Here is a 15,771-nt window from a genome sequence, read left to right as displayed (position 1 = left end):
TGATGAGAGTAATAGGAGACAAGAGGGTTAAGATGATGGTCCAGATTATAATAGGTATATAAATAACAAATTTGTGAGTAATCAGTGGCTTTTCTGATTAAAAACTGATTTCTACCCTTTAATGAATAAAAATATTTATGTTTGTACCATCTGTAGAATGCCGTTTAGTTGCTGTAGTTATTTTCTTAAACAGAGTATTAAATAACTCAAAGAAGGCCAGTTTTTTAATCCTGTCACCAGATCATTTAAGAATAAATTTTTATAAACCGTTGTGACTAGAGTTTCTTCTTTGAACTCTTAAGAAATTAATGGTCTAATGGGCTTTTTACTTATTTGCCTTTACCATTTTTTTTTTTCGGTTAAATTGCCATATCCAAATCTTAGCAGTGTTGCAGTGTGAAACTTACATGCTGAAGAGGCTTTGATAAAGCTGTGTTGATAAATTAAGTGTAAATTTTGTTGTTATTTTTAGGTAAAGCTTATCTGAATCATTGTCTCAAGTTGTTGGTAGCTTTTATATTTTTCCTTCCCATATTAAACCACTATTTGAAAGTATGCATTGTGTACCTTTTATTCTTGAGTCTTAAAAATATACAGTAAAAAATTAGTATAAATACACAATTTAATAAAAATATTTTTAATATTCATTCTCTTATAAGAAAATACTTGTGGTGTCTTTAAAAAATACTAGTTTCCATTATTTCATTTATCTAATTATAAGGAAAATCTTATTTCTTATCTCAGGCCTGAAAGTAAGCAGGAGCCAGTGAAAACAGAAATGGGTCCTCCACCATCTCCAGCATCCACCTGTAGTGATGCGTCCTCAATTGCCAGCAGTGCATCAATGCCATATAGTAAGTTTTATTTGTTGTACACATTGGTCAAAATTGGTCTCATGCAGACAGCTGTGTTTAGTTTGTTTCTGATTTAAGGCAACTCATATCATTTTTTACATCTTTTTATATAATTTGTATCTCTATTACTTTGATTTTTTTTTTTTTGCATAACTTTCTTTGAAAAGAAAGATGGTATTTACAGTGTTGACTATTTCTGTTGTTTTTCAGAATTAGAGTTTTTAAAAGATATGTGAAATTCATTATAGTAATAGAAGGAAATAATTGCCACTAGCTAGTCTGTCTACTCACTTTTGTTGAGACTCTTATTATTGTAAATTGGTTATGTCTTGGTCACAACTTTTGCTCAAAATTTGTAGAATTTATAAACTTACTACCACACCATGGATAGAATTTTTTCAAAAGTCCCTTAAAATAAATTTTATGATGTAATTGCTTTGCAATTTAGGAAATTAAAAGTTAGACTTTAGTAGTTATGCGATAATTTTCTTAAAACTATCTGGCAGATCTTCCTTTTTAAACTTTGGTTAGATAACCCTAATTTTGGGAGTACAAAATACATTTTATCCTATTTCTTTGCACTTGTTTATACTAGTGTTAATACAGTTAAACATTAATGGTTATTGTTGTTTTTCACTGTGAATTTATTTGAAGTACAGATTGATTAGAAAACTCCAATTCATAAAGCAGTAGCTTAGGAAATTTTTGAGAACCTTCACTTAGTATCCATTTAAAGATAATCTTTCTTATAAATTTAGATGAAATCTATAAAGTCTCTTTTACATTTTCTTTTTGGTACTTACCATTTTGTTGTTGTCTAAGAACGACGACGGTCAACCCCTGCACCAAAAGAAGAAGAAAAGGTGAATGAAGAGCAGTGGTCTCTTCGGGAAGTGGTTTTTGTGGAAGATGTCAAGAATGTTCCTGTTGGCAAGGTTTGTTCAAAATACCTAAGAATTAATTACTAACAGAACTATAATGATCTTGGTTATCCAGGGATTTGTGGTTCATATTTGAGTCCTTTCTTCAGGGCTGTTTTACTGATTAGCTTCAGTGGTATCTTTAGTTGCACCCTGCATCTGATGCAGATCTATCTTCTCAGTCCCTGACAAAGAGATTTTGCCTCTCCTTGAGCATTTGTGATGATCTGTTGCTTTTAAAAAAAAAACCTATTATTTGGGAATAATTTTAGATTTGTAGAAAAGTTGCACAGAGATACATTACTTTTTGGTACAGCCCATTCTTTGGATCTGTTAGACAGTTCTAATTGAGATCATCTTCCCTGACATTTGAAATTCTTACATAGTACTGAAAAATCTTTTTATAAGTCACCTTCCACTTTTTCTCTTCACCCTGAAGAAAGTTTTGCCTTCTAAGAAATCATCAGTTTGAATGCCATTAATTTCACTCTTCTACTGATACATATTTAAAATGCACTTGCAGTTGTAGAATGTCTGTAAAGTAAAGGTTTTCAGGATTACTCAGTAGTTTCTGAAATGTGATAGTCTTTCATTTATACTTAAAGGAAAGAGCAGATATACCAGGTTCTGCAGCTTACAAAGGTCTTTCTCATATACTATTTCATTTGATTCTCAAAATAGACCTGTAGTTTATGGGTGGGTGTTTTCTTCTAAGAATAAGATACTGGCTTAAAATAAAAAGCATCAAGTAGCAGAAGCGGGACCCAAATTTGTCCTGGTTTCAAGTTCTGTGCTTGTCTTTCTGTGCATTGCTGACCCTATCCCTGTGCTGACTGTATTGTAGCCACTAGCTGTATATGTGGCTGTTTCAATTTGTTAAAATCAAATAACTTAAAAAAGTCAGCACCTTAGTCACATTAGCTTCATTTCAAGGGCTCAGTAGCCACTTACAGCTAATGGCTGCCACATTGGACACTGCCCGTGTAGAATGTTGCCATTTTCAAGAAAGTTCTGTCAGACAGAAAACTGCTTTAATGTAATTAAGAGGGGAGATGGGAGGATCCCATGGGCTATATACTTAAGTTTTTCAGTTGATTGCTGAAAACATTCACAGACTGTAATCAGTGGCTGCGTGGGTCAGTTTTCTCTAGCAAATGAGCCTTGCATATAGATGTCAATAGCAAAACTTTGGTGGGTCTGTCTAGGTTAATTTTATAACTTGGTGATCGTTGAAGAAACATACAAAGAATTGGATTCCTTTAACGTTAAATTAGTTCAGTGAATAGAATTTGTATGTTGATTTTATTTTAATGTTCATTGAATTTGCCTATACTTCCAGGTGCTAAAAGTGGATGGTGCCTATGTTGCTGTAAAATTTCCAGGAACTTCCAGTAATACAAATTGTCAGAGCAGTTCTGGTCCAGATGCTGACCCTTCTTCTCTCCTGCAGGATTGTAGGTTACTTAGAATTGATGAATTGCAGGTAAGTGTAAAGAAGTCATTCAGCAAGTGAATATTGGAACTGACTCCTTGAGTTTATTATGGAGTTTGAAAGCAAAATTCCTTTTGTGTCATGCAGGTTGTCAAAACTGGTGGAACACCGAAGGTTCCCGACTGTTTCCAAAGGACTCCTAAAAAGCTTTGTATACCTGAAAAAACAGAAATATTAGCAGTGAATGTAGATTCCAAAGGTAAATTTTGTAACTTTTTCAGCTGGCATATTCTATATTCCATTAATACTTGTTCAGGAAATGGGAATATGATAAAATAATTCAGGGCATTGGCATTTTTTTGTTCCCTGTCTGTAACATTATGGAATGGCATGTATCTGTTTGAATTGACTTACAAGTGTGGCCAGAGAAGTTAAAGTATTGTAGATGTTATATTAGAGATAAGATATATAACAATTTTTCTTCTCATTTATGTGCTTCTGAAGGTGTTCATGCTGTTCTGAAGACTGGAAATTGGGTACGATACTGTATCTTTGATCTTGCTACAGGAAAAGCAGAACAGGAAAATAATTTTCCTACAAGCAGCATTGCTTTCCTTGGTCAGAATGAGAGGAATGTAGCCATTTTCACTGCTGGACAGGTAGAGGCTCATTTTTGCTTTTGAAAAGTGATAGGACAACAGTGGCATTTTTCTGAAGTTAGGGGGTCTGTCTGGCTCTGGTTAGCTTGTTAATAAATTATTCAAAAATTTAGAATATTTAACACATTTGAATACTAGGTTTCTTATTGTTATTACTAAAATCTAATTTGAAAACAAATATGCCTGTCGTAAAAATCAGATACATCTTTTGATTAGGAGTCAAACTTTACTGTTTTCCCATTATTATAGGAATCTCCCATTATTCTTCGAGATGGAAATGGTACTATCTATCCAATGGCCAAAGATTGCATGGGAGGAATAAGGGATCCCGATTGGCTGGATCTTCCACCTATTAGTAGTCTTGGAATGGGTGTGCATTCTTTAATAAATCTTCCTGCCAATTCAACAATCAAAAAGAAAGCTGCTATTATCATCATGGCTGTAGAGGTAATTTGAGTTTTGAAACTACTAGGCATTTTTATTCAGAAAACACCACTAAATAGTCTTGAATAGATCTTGCAACAATCTTAAATAGATCATTCATTGCCCCTTTCTTCCCTGAAAGAGCTAATAGTCTATTAAGACAACATAGACAAGTACATCAGTGATTATATGTAATTTAAGTGTTTGAGCAAGGTGTACACAATGTTGTAGGAGCACAAAGGGGAGAGATATAAATCATACTGTGACTGTACCAAAGACTTCCTTTAAGAAACGATACCTGGACAGATCAGATAGGCGTCCCCTAGACACAGGGATGGAGTTGGGAGGTATTATCCCAGGCACCAAGAGCAACCTTTGTGAATCTTAATTGGGAGAAAGTACTTTTTTTTGATATGACCAGAATTCTGGTAGGGATCCTATGGGTCAGTGAGTAGCAACTGAAAAGGCTGGAGAGAGGCACTAGGGTGTTTGTGTGCTCACCTAACATTACCTAAACTTTAGCCTGAAAGTGAGGAGGAGGAGGAGGATTATAAGCCATTGAATGACATGCTTTTGATTTTTTAAAAAAGATTAGCAGTGGCTGGTGGGTGTTTAGAGAGCAGTTGACAGAGATCAGGAGTTTAGAGATCAGATAAAAAGGTTAATGTAGGCTGTGCGTGGTGGCTCACGCCTGTAATCCCAGTACTTTGGGAGGCAGATGCGGGCAGATCACTGGAGGTCAGGAGTTTGAAGCCAGCCCGGCCAACATGGTGAAACCCTGTCTCTACTGAAAATACAAAAATTAGCTGGGCATGATGGCGCACGTCTGTAATCGCAGCTACTCAGGAGGCTGAGGCACAAGAATCACTTGAACCCTGGAGGCGGAGGTTGCAGTGAGCCAAGATCGCACCACTGCACTCCAGCCTGGGTAACAGAGCGTGACTGCATCTCAAAACAAAACAAAACAAAACAAAAGAAACACTAAAAAAAGAAAAAAGAAGTTAAGGCAATAATCCAGGTTAGAAACAAAGTAAATGTCAACTTTTGGAAACAAGGAAGGAGGGGATGTATTTAAGAGATCTTAAGGAACTAGAACCTACAAAGCTTGGTAACTGGATTTTAGCTGTAAATGGAAGAATTAATAAAGCTTCTGATTTGGACATGTTTGATGGTAGGGAGGAAATATAACAGGGGGGAACAAATGGGATAAGGGAAAAGGATGAATGTAGTTTTAAACATGTTGTCATTGAGTATTTGTTAGATGTGGAGACAGTGCATTAGAAGCTATTGGAGCAATTTCAGCCAAGATTGACCTGGTATCACTGAACATCTTAAAAGGATCACTTACGACGTGCTGAGAGTACTAGGGTGAATGTGAGTAAGTAGGAGTGCCAGTTAGGAGGGATATGATAATAATCCAGGTGGGAGATGATAGTGACTTAGCCCAGGGGATGGAGTTATGAGTGAAATGTGACTAGATTCTAAATACATAGTCTTGTGTTGCTTAATGACAGGGATACGTTCTGAGAAACACATTGTTAGGTGATTTCATTGTTGTACAAACATCATATAGTGCACTTACATGAACCTAGATGGTATAGCCTATTGCTCCTAGGGTACAAACCTATATAGTTTATTTCTACACTGGATACTGTAGGCATTTGTAACACAGTGATAAGTATTTGTTTACATAAACATAGGAAAGGTATAGTAAAAATATGGTCTAAAGGATAAAAAAAAAGGTGCACCTGATAGGGCATTTACCACAAATGAAGGTTAGAAGATTGAAAGTTGCTCTGGGTAAGTCAGTGAGTGAGTGGTAAGTGAATATGAAGGCTTATGTTACTACTGTACACTGCCGTAGACTTTATAAACACTGTACACTTAGGCTACACTAAATTTTTTTAAAACTGTTGATTTGTTTGTAATAATACACTTAAAACACATTGTACACAGTCAGGCACAGTGGATGGTACCTGTAATCCCAGCACTTTGGGAGGCCAAAGTGGGTGGATCACTTAGGCAAGGAGTTTGAGGCCAGCCTGGGCAACATAGCAAAACCCTGTCTCTATAAAAAATACAAAAATTATGCACACGTATGTTTATTGCGGCACTATTCACAATAGCAAAGACTTGGAATCAACCCAAATGTCCATCAGTGACAGACTGGATTAAGAAAATGTGGCACATATACACCATGGAATACTATGCAGCCATAAAAAAGGATGAGTTTGTGTCCTTTGTAGGGACATGGATGCAGCTGGAAACCATCATTCTTAGCAAACTATCACAAGAACAGAAAACCAAACACCGCATGTTCTCACTCATAGGTGGGAACTGAACAATGAGATCACTTGGACTCGGGAAGGGGAACATCACACACCGGGGCCTATCGCGGGGAGCGGGGAGGGGGGAGGGATTGCATTGGGAGTTATACCTGATGTAAATGACGAGTTGATGGGTGCTGACGAGTTGATGGGTGCAGCACAGCAACATGCACAAGTACACATATGTAACAAACCTGCACGTTATGCACATGTACCCTAGAACTCAAAGTATAATAATAATAATTTAAAAAAAACAAAACAAAACCGGGCGTGGTTGTGCCTGTAATTTCAGCTACTTAAGAGGCTCAGGCACGAGAACGGCTTGAACCTGGTAGTTGGAGGTGGAGGTTGCAGTGAGCTGAGATCATGCCACTGCACTCCAGCCTGGGTGACAGAGTGAGACTGTCTTAAAACACACACACAGTGTAGCTATCTAAAATGTTTTCTTTCCTATATCCTTAAGGTTTTTGTTTGTTTTGTTTTTGTCAGAGTTTTATTTTCTTTTTTGAAAAAAAAAAAAAACTTTTAGGCTTGGGAGTACGTGTGAGCTTTTACTGCAAGGTAAACTCATGTACAGGGTTTTTTGTACAGATTGTTACATCACCCAGGTATTAAGCACTTTTTCTATTTTTAAAATTTTTTATTGCCTTTTAAAAAAATGTACAATTTACAGTGCCTTCTTCTGTAATACCTCCTGAAGGACCTGTCTTAGGCTGTTTTAGTTAACTTTAAAAAAAAAAATAGAAGAAGTACACTCTAAAATAACCAAAGAAAGTATAGTAAATACTTTAGAAATCAGTGACCTAGTTTTTTTATCATTATCAGATGTTATACTGTACATAAATTGTATGTACTGTACTTTTATATGATTGGCAGTACAGTAGGTTTTTTTATGCCAGCATTGCCACAAACAGTATGATTTAACGACAGCTATGATGTCACTAGGCAATAGGAACTTTTCAGCTCCATTATAATCTTACAGTACCACAGTCATATATGTGGTCCATCATTGACCATAATGTTTTTATGAAGCACATGACTGTACTAGGTATCTTTTTAAGGCAGAACTAATGCATTTGCTAGTGGCTAAATGTAGGGTATCAAATAGACGAAGCAAGAGGGTTAATGATTTTGGAAGAATGAAGTTGTCATTGAGTTGAAGACTGTAGAGGTGAAGATTCAAGAGTTTGGTTTTAGACATGTGAAGTTTAAGATGTCTCTTCCAATAGAGGAAGTGAATGTGAAGACATTGTAATAGATGTCTCTTCTGATAGAAGAAGTGAAGGTGAAGGTTCAAGAATTTGGTTTTAGACAGGTGAAATTTAAGTTGTCTATTAGAAGATTATCGACAGATTCCTGAACCAAGAGGAGATGGTGAGTAGAAAGTTAGATGTATACGTCTGACTAACAGAGGAAGGCTCAAGCTGGAGAAATTTACTTGGGAGTTTTTTTTTTTTTAGAGAAATTATACTGAACAAGATCATAGAGGTTGTGAGGAGAAAAGGTCCAAGGACTGAGCCTTGAGAATAGTCTCAACATTTAAATGTCAGGGTGATAAAGGGGAACGAGCACAAGAGATCGAGAAGGAACATCCACAGGGCCGGAGGAAAGCTAGAATGAATTGTGTCCTGGAAGTCAAATGAAGAGCACGTGTCAATCAGGATGCTGGGACCAACTGTGTCAAATGATGCAGTAGGTCAGTGAAGTGAATACTGAGTATTGACTGTTGGATTTAGCTCCATCTAGGTCATTGTTGATAGCGGGGATGAAAGCATTGTTAGAGTGAACTTAGGAGAAAATGAGAGGTGAGGAGCTGAAGATAAATACAACTTTTTTGAGCAGTTTTTCTATAAAGGATGGAAATGGAGTTTAATATGGGGGCATATTCACCCTCCATTAGGTTGGAGGTGAACAGTACTTTTTAGAACTGCATCTAAAATAGAGACCCAGACTCATTCTTAGCTTAGGTTTGCTTGTAACCTATTGCACTAGTGGTTTCAAACTAAAGGAGGTGATGATACAGAGGTAGCTGTGGTCTGAACTTGATGTCTAGAAATAGCCTTCATATCATTTTAGAATTCTTGATGGGTTACCAATACTGAAAAACCACAGGATTTATATTTAAAATCTAGATTCTCAGTTGCTCTCAAAAGATAGAAGATCTGGTGAGATTGGGCCTTGTAATCTATATCCCAAAAACATTAGACTGGTCTTTACAATTCATTGCAGTTCTCACTACTTAGAGTTTGTTGCTCCAAGTGCTAGTGATGCCATTTAGTATACAACTTCTGTTATCTCTTTTACACACAGCCTCCTTCACTCATTTATATTACTTCAAGTGTAGCCATTTGATTCTGTGACCTCTTCACTTTGTCAGCATCTGACAGGTAGAGTCATCATCCCACAGGTAGGGATAAGGTGTGTCATCATTAGTCTTTATACCTCAGTGACTAGGGCCTACCACACAGTAGTCCCACAAGAAATTTTTTATCGAACTCACTCTGCCTTTTGCTATAAGAATAAGTGACAGATGTAACATACAATGATGCAGAGTAAACTTTTCTGCTTGTAACACAACTAAGTAGTATTGATACCCTCAGTGTGAGAGCCCATCTACAGTCTGGCAGGTTGGAGATGAGTTTCCTGTAGAGTAGTAGCTGCTTCTGACTAAATAATTGGCTATTGCATGAAACTAGTGTATATGACAGCAGTGTACCACAAAATATCTTGATTTTAGTTGCCCTTTGAAAGTACTCTGTTCTTTGTTTTCAGGGAGACTTTGTTTGACATTTTCTCTTAACATATTATGTATAAATTTCCCTATGTTTTGGAACGTTTAGTATTAAGCTCTTTGTGTACTGGAGCTTGCTATTGATGAGGTGACTTCAGAGCCATAGTTAGTTCCACAGTCAAAGTGGCCTATCTCACGTGTGGTTGTTAGTGAAAATAGTTGTTTAAGTGTGTTTTCCTGTGTGGACATCTATTCTCCACCCGCTCTCAAGTTGGGGAGAGGAGAGAGCTTATTTTGACAGTTTTCCAGAAGGTGACAAGTTGTTCAAATGCAGTTTTCTTTTTTCCTTTATACTCCCACATGCTCTTTTCCCACCTGCCTTTTTCTAGTTATAGTTAAAATGAATGACTTTATTTTATAAAACTAAAGCTTTATATTCGGTTCATTAAATATTCCACAACTACAGTTTTCCATTCTGAAAGAATGAACTTCTTGGTATGTTCATGCTATTTGTCAGAAAGCAAATGATATGTTCTATAAATACTTACCAATACCACTGTGTCTTTGTTAATTAAATTACACCTGTCATGATTCCTGCAGAATTGAAGGTTTTGGTTTTCATATAAACTTTAACAGCATAAGAGGGCTGGGTGTAGGTTGCACATGCCCAGCACTTTGGGAGGCTGAGGTGGGGCATCACTTGAGCCCAGGAGTTTGAGACCAGCCTGGGCAACATGGCAAGACTCTGCCTCCACAAAAAATAAGCCTGCTGTGGTGGTACATGCCAGCTACATGGGAGGCTGAGGTGGGAGGATTACTTGAGCCCAGGAGGTTGATGCTGTAGTGGGCTGTGTTCACATCACTGCACTGCAGCCTGGATGACAGAGTGAGACGCTGTCTGACACACACACACAAGCCTAAGAAGGTGAGAGTAAGCCTGGAATAAAATTTATATCCTTTGCTTAATTGGCTATCATTATTAATAGGGTTCTAATTAGATAGTTATATAACATGAAGTAAAAACCAGGGATTGGCAGACTATGGCCCAAAGGCCAAATCCAGCCACTCCTATTAATTTATGCATTGTATGTGGCTGCTTTCCCGTTTCAGTTGCAGAGTTGAGTTAGTTGAGAAAGCTAAAAATATGTACTTGTCCTTAACATAAAGTTTATCCTCCCTTCTCTATTCCTGTCGATTGTATGTTCTGCTTAAAGTCTACCCTTAAGTTCTGTTTCTTTTGATAGGCCACCTGAAACTGTCTCTACTTATTTGCAAATCTGATTATATATTATTGTGTTGGCCATGAGAAATTTTTAATATATGTAATGTGCTACTCAAATTCATTGAGGTTTTTTCCCCCTAATTTGTCTGAGCACAGAAACAAACCTTAATGCAACACATTCTGCGCTGTGACTATGAGGCCTGTCGACAATATCTAATGAATCTTGAGCAAGCGGTTGTTTTAGAGCAGAATCTACAGATGCTACAGACATTCATCAGCCACAGATGTGATGGAAATCGAAATATTTTGCATGCTTGTGTATCAGTTTGCTTTCCAACCAGCAATAAAGAAACTAAAGAAGAAGAGGGTGAGATTAAGAACTATAGCAAGGTCTTTAAAGGGAGTTTTTAGGCAATTTTGAAAATGTAACAGTTGTTAAAGAAAAGCAAATCACTATAAAGATTTGTGTGTCCTTTTTTTTTTTTTTTTTTTTTTTTTACTTTCTCGGAAGGTAAAGATGGGTATGTAACAAAATTTTCCACTAGTGTGTTTTTATTGTCTTTAATACTATATGATATATACAAACTGGATATATAATACTAAATGAACTTTACTGATTTTATAATTGCAGATGACATTTATTACATGAGAATTATTTAGCAAGTTAAGCCAAGTTACATTGAGGCAACTTTTATCTAGATCTTTAGAATATAGAGGAGAAAAATCACTTAGTGAGGTGTTATGTTTTTGGAAGGTAAATAAGCTTTTTTTTTTTTTTGACATAAACTTTTTAATTGGCTAAATGAAGGCAGAAATTGAGAACAGTGTAAATATGTAATTCATAATTTTTTTTTTTTAATTTTAAATTTGCTGATGATATTCTGGTAGCTACATTTTTGAATAGTGGTTTGCAGGTTTCTGACCTTTCTATCATTATCATTGAATCAGTAAGTATTATACATAATACATAAACTAAGACTGAAATACTGGTAAGTAGGTCTTTTTCTATTTTAATTGTGAAAGCTAAATTTCAGTCTTCTTATTAATGACCTTATTTTTTCCCTTCGTGGATTGAGAAGTAAGGTGGAATAAGGAAATAAATCACATATGAAAGATCTTATAGTTCAATCTGTCTTGTTAGTTGCTCTAAGGAGGAAAAATTGAACAATTGGTTATCTAATATGTGAATTAGAGTACTAAATATATAGAAATTAGTGTTTAGTGGACTGTACATACTCAGTGTATTAGTTTTAAAACTTAAATTGATCTTAATTTTTTCTCATTTTTCAGAAGCGGAGCGTTCTGAAAGAAATACATTTGCAGAAAGGCTTTCTGCTGTTGAGGCCATTGCAAATGCAATATCAGTTGTCTCAAGTAATGGCCCAGGTAATCGGGCTGGATCGTCAAGTAGCCGAAGGTAATGTGATTTTTACCAGGAAACTTTAATTGGAGGAAAAAACCAAGTACAGAGAGCAGTGTATCTCTTACCTGTCGTGTACATGAATTGGTGGGTCCTTTTTTGTTTCATTTTTGTTCCTCCCAATAACACCCTGGGAAAAATAATCTAACAAATTAAAGTTTAAGGTAGAGCTGGGACACTTAATAAATTTGAGATAATTTAGACAAGTAGTTTAAATTTGTTTCTTTTAATTTGTTCTAAATTCATCATCTTGCTTCCTAGGAAGTTACTGTCTTATTTGAAGAACAAGTAGTATAATAATTGAAGGAACCTTAATCTTTTCAGATTGCTTATTTAGGTCAGTTTCTCAGATATCTTGATCTGGGAAAAAAATGAAAGGCTGATGTATATTATGGATGTTTGATGTTTAAATTTTCAGGCTGAGTTTTGGGATGGACAAACTTTTATAACACATTAAATATTGCTAGGTATTTGACTAGATAATGAATATAAAGAATTCAGGATATAGTTTTCTTTCTGTAGGAAAAAAATTTATTGTCTGCTTGACAAGATCATTAATGGAAGCACTGCTTACTATGTGCTAATGTGGTAGGTTGCAAAGTCTGCTTAAAATGAAGATTCTCCTTGCCTATTTTCTGTTTCGTAGTTAACTATTCCTTTAAAAATGTGTATTCTTAAATTGGCAACAGGAAGGCTACCAAGTTGATCCAAGTTGATACTTTCCCAGGTTCAAAAACATCCTGAAGTGAGATTTATCAAAAAGTATTCGTGGGTGACCAAATTATAATTTGAAACAGTGCAAAAGCGTTATATAGACTAAACAAAATGGAAATTATCACCAGTTTATTTATTCAGGACTATATTAGGCAGACAAAGTGTTTGGTCTAAAGTGGGAAGCAACTTAAATTCTTCATGAAGAAATTAGTGTCTGAATTATTTCAGGTATTTCATTTCCTCAGGGAAATTACAGGTGCAAATCAAGTTGGACTCTGATATGGTTGGTCCAATGCCAGTGCTGCCATCTTTTTTTCATGTCAGGATTATTTTGAAGGCAAAGACTAAAAGGAGCTTCAAGAGTGGGTGATGTGTTGCTCACAGAAATAATTTGCAGAGTAAGCTCCTTTGAGGAATTTGCCGAAGATTTCACTGCAGTGCTCTTAACCAGTTCAAACTCAGGGCTGCTGGTTGAACAGATGAAAGCACAGGAGTCTTATTATCCACGCCGGGCAGTAGGAAGTCCACAGACTGCTTCATTGAAGTGAAACCCTCCTCTAGCCTCCAATGGATTTTCTAGGCGATGCCCCTTGATGAGTATGCAGGCTGGGATTCATGAGCTGTAAGCTCAAAACTGATGCAATTTCAATATTGAATGGAATACTGTTAAATGCCTTCAGATGATGATTTGACTCAGAAGTTTTATTATGTGACTCAATAGTTCCTGAGTACAAAGGGCAGATTTAGTGGAAAGCTTGATTGATGCATCTGATTGCAGGTGTATGTACTCTAGAGATTGTTAATCTGGAAGACACATGACCTTCGCTTTTTTGTCACAGTGTTATGTTTGAACATGACTGGATTCTAAGGCTTCTGTAGCATGGATATAACGTGCTTACAAAGAGGAAATTACATCATCCTTGAATTCTTCCATATTGTCAGAAAATACGATGACTCCAGGCAAGCCTATACGAAGAAATGTCAAAACTCTGAATCTTAGCAGCCAAGGTGGTATCTCCTCAGTATTGTCCTCAGCCACTGAGGATACAGGTGAATCTTCATGAATTGTGTACAACATCTTGAAGAATAATTTTCTTTTTTTGTTTTTTGTTTTTTGTTTTTTAAGAATCTATATGAGGAGCTGGGCATTGTACTTAAAAATGTTCCCAAGACCTAATGAAGAAAAGAGGTTAAGGACAATTTTAAAAATGACAAGGAATGACCCCCTCATTTAATATTGAATTGACTACATCACAGCAACAAAGTTGGGAGTTTGCAAGTTCAAGATGAGACTATGGTCTCAATTTATCTTCATTTATTCTTAATCTGCTTTAAGCTAGAAGTTGGAGAATAGCCCACATGTTTTTTGTTTGGCCTGCGCAATGTTAAATTTTTTTTTTTCCTTTAATTTGAATGCCTTTAGATAAGCATGTGTGCCTCTAGCTTGTCACTACCCCTATTTCTTACACCTGACTGCCCTTATTTTACCTTTCTGACCCATTAGCCATTGAGTTTATGACTCTGGTGTAAGCATTCTTGAAAAGGCCAAAACATGCATTTATTTTCAGGTTATTTGTAGTGTCTCCCAATTATTGCTGATTTTTTTTTTCTTTGTGCTTTGAGCAAGACACGTTAGGATACCAGGTGTCTGTTGAGCTTAATTAAAATTGTATAGGAGCATCACAGTGTGAACAGTCACCATGGTGTGTGCTGTTACTGGTAAGGAGTCTTCCTTTTCCTCTCGGTGATGTCTTTGGACAGGGAAGTGACCTGGACTGAAACAGTCACTGTGCCATGCTCCCATCCACATTATAAAAACTCTTAAACTCCAGTTTCTAAATTGGAAAAAAGAAGATATTGATACTATAAAAGAATTAACTATAGTTATTTTTTAATAGTGAATACTATAATGGCAAATATATTATTTGAGACAGTAACATTTACATTGCAGAATCTTCTAGAGTGTTTTTATTCCAAAAAAAGTCATAAATAAGTCTTATAAAATAGATACGTTCCTGAACATAGCCTCTAAAAGTAATTTTTGTGAATGCCTTTTTAAAAAAAGTTCCTTATAAAATTAAAAATGTATTGATATGGAAAAACACATTTATCCTCAATTAAATAACAATTGCAATTAGAGATTTAAACATTAATAAAACTTGAAATTATTTCTAGATGTATTATGCGTATCTAGTAAGGTGTTAGGTCTTTCACATGAGAATGTCATGTCTGAGATTAATTCTACATGGGAGAATGAAGTCCCTTATGTGTTGTCTGGCCCTCAACATGAAATTTTTACTCTTTATCCATTTACAAGCTCTAAAATTGTGACTGAGTGAAGGGATTTGCCTTTTGTGCTCTCTTAAATCATTGTTAGTTCTAAATGTATTAATTTTGTAGCCGTTGTAAGGTTTTATTCAAAGGTAAAGTATAGATTTTCATACAGGTAGTTCCCACTTCCCCTAACGAGTTCTGTGTTTGTGATTATTTCTTTTTCTTTTTAGTAATGTGTACACCTGTACAGTATTTTTTTTTTTTATAGCAGGAGGAAAAAAAATCATGCCCACACATTAATCTAACAACACATTTTATAAACTCTAGTTTCATTCATTCATTTCTTTGGGATGCAAGTTATACTGTTAAAAATTCTTTTTTTGTGTGTAAAAATCTAAATTGGTGTTTGTTTTAAAACTACTCATTGCGTGGATATTAGTTCAGTTGCTTTTGAGATTATAAAAGGGATTTAGTGTTGAACAATACTGGTTTTGTGCTAATCAGTATGATTGCTGATGTCTACTATTAAACTTAATTATTACTGATTATAAATGGGGGATAGAAACTTTTCGTTTTAATGTTTAGCTGTTCTTTTATCTGAACTGTATGAAAGATTATTTCTAATCTTACTTCACCGCAGCTTTCGTTCCCTGTGCTTAAGTTTGTGTGGGAGCTTAAGATAGTGACTTTAGTGCTGAACGGTGTACTAGGAGCCCCCAGTTTTATTTCTATCCCTCACTGACTTATTCTGTGATTCCAGAATTGGCATTTGTACTTCACTTCCCTTGCCTGGAG

The 15,771-nt window shown here is 35.7% G+C and overlaps 1 protein-coding gene across 3 annotated transcripts in view; it reads left to right on the top strand.

The window, feature by feature from the left end:
- The window catches only part of UBR5 (ubiquitin protein ligase E3 component n-recognin 5), a 156,253-nt gene that overhangs the window by 92,823 nt on the left and 47,659 nt on the right, over positions 1–15,771 (top strand). For all 3 annotated transcript variants that reach the window (XM_025393634.1, XM_025393635.1, XM_025393633.1), the window contains exons 15-22: positions 745–854; positions 1,677–1,789; positions 3,114–3,257; positions 3,354–3,465; positions 3,711–3,865; positions 4,115–4,312; positions 10,725–10,935; positions 11,859–11,985. In XM_025393634.1, the coding sequence (XP_025249419.1) occupies positions 745–854; positions 1,677–1,789; positions 3,114–3,257; positions 3,354–3,465; positions 3,711–3,865; positions 4,115–4,312; positions 10,725–10,935; positions 11,859–11,985 (1,170 nt within the window). The remainder of the gene's footprint in view (positions 1–744; positions 855–1,676; positions 1,790–3,113; positions 3,258–3,353; positions 3,466–3,710; positions 3,866–4,114; positions 4,313–10,724; positions 10,936–11,858; positions 11,986–15,771) is intronic.

This window comes from Theropithecus gelada, chromosome 8, assembly GCF_003255815.1.
Source record: "Theropithecus gelada isolate Dixy chromosome 8, Tgel_1.0, whole genome shotgun sequence".
NCBI classification, from domain to species: Eukaryota; Metazoa; Chordata; class Mammalia; order Primates; family Cercopithecidae; genus Theropithecus; species Theropithecus gelada.
The sequence above is the reverse complement of the archived record's forward strand: the minus strand, read 5'-3'. Positions and strand labels throughout refer to the sequence as shown.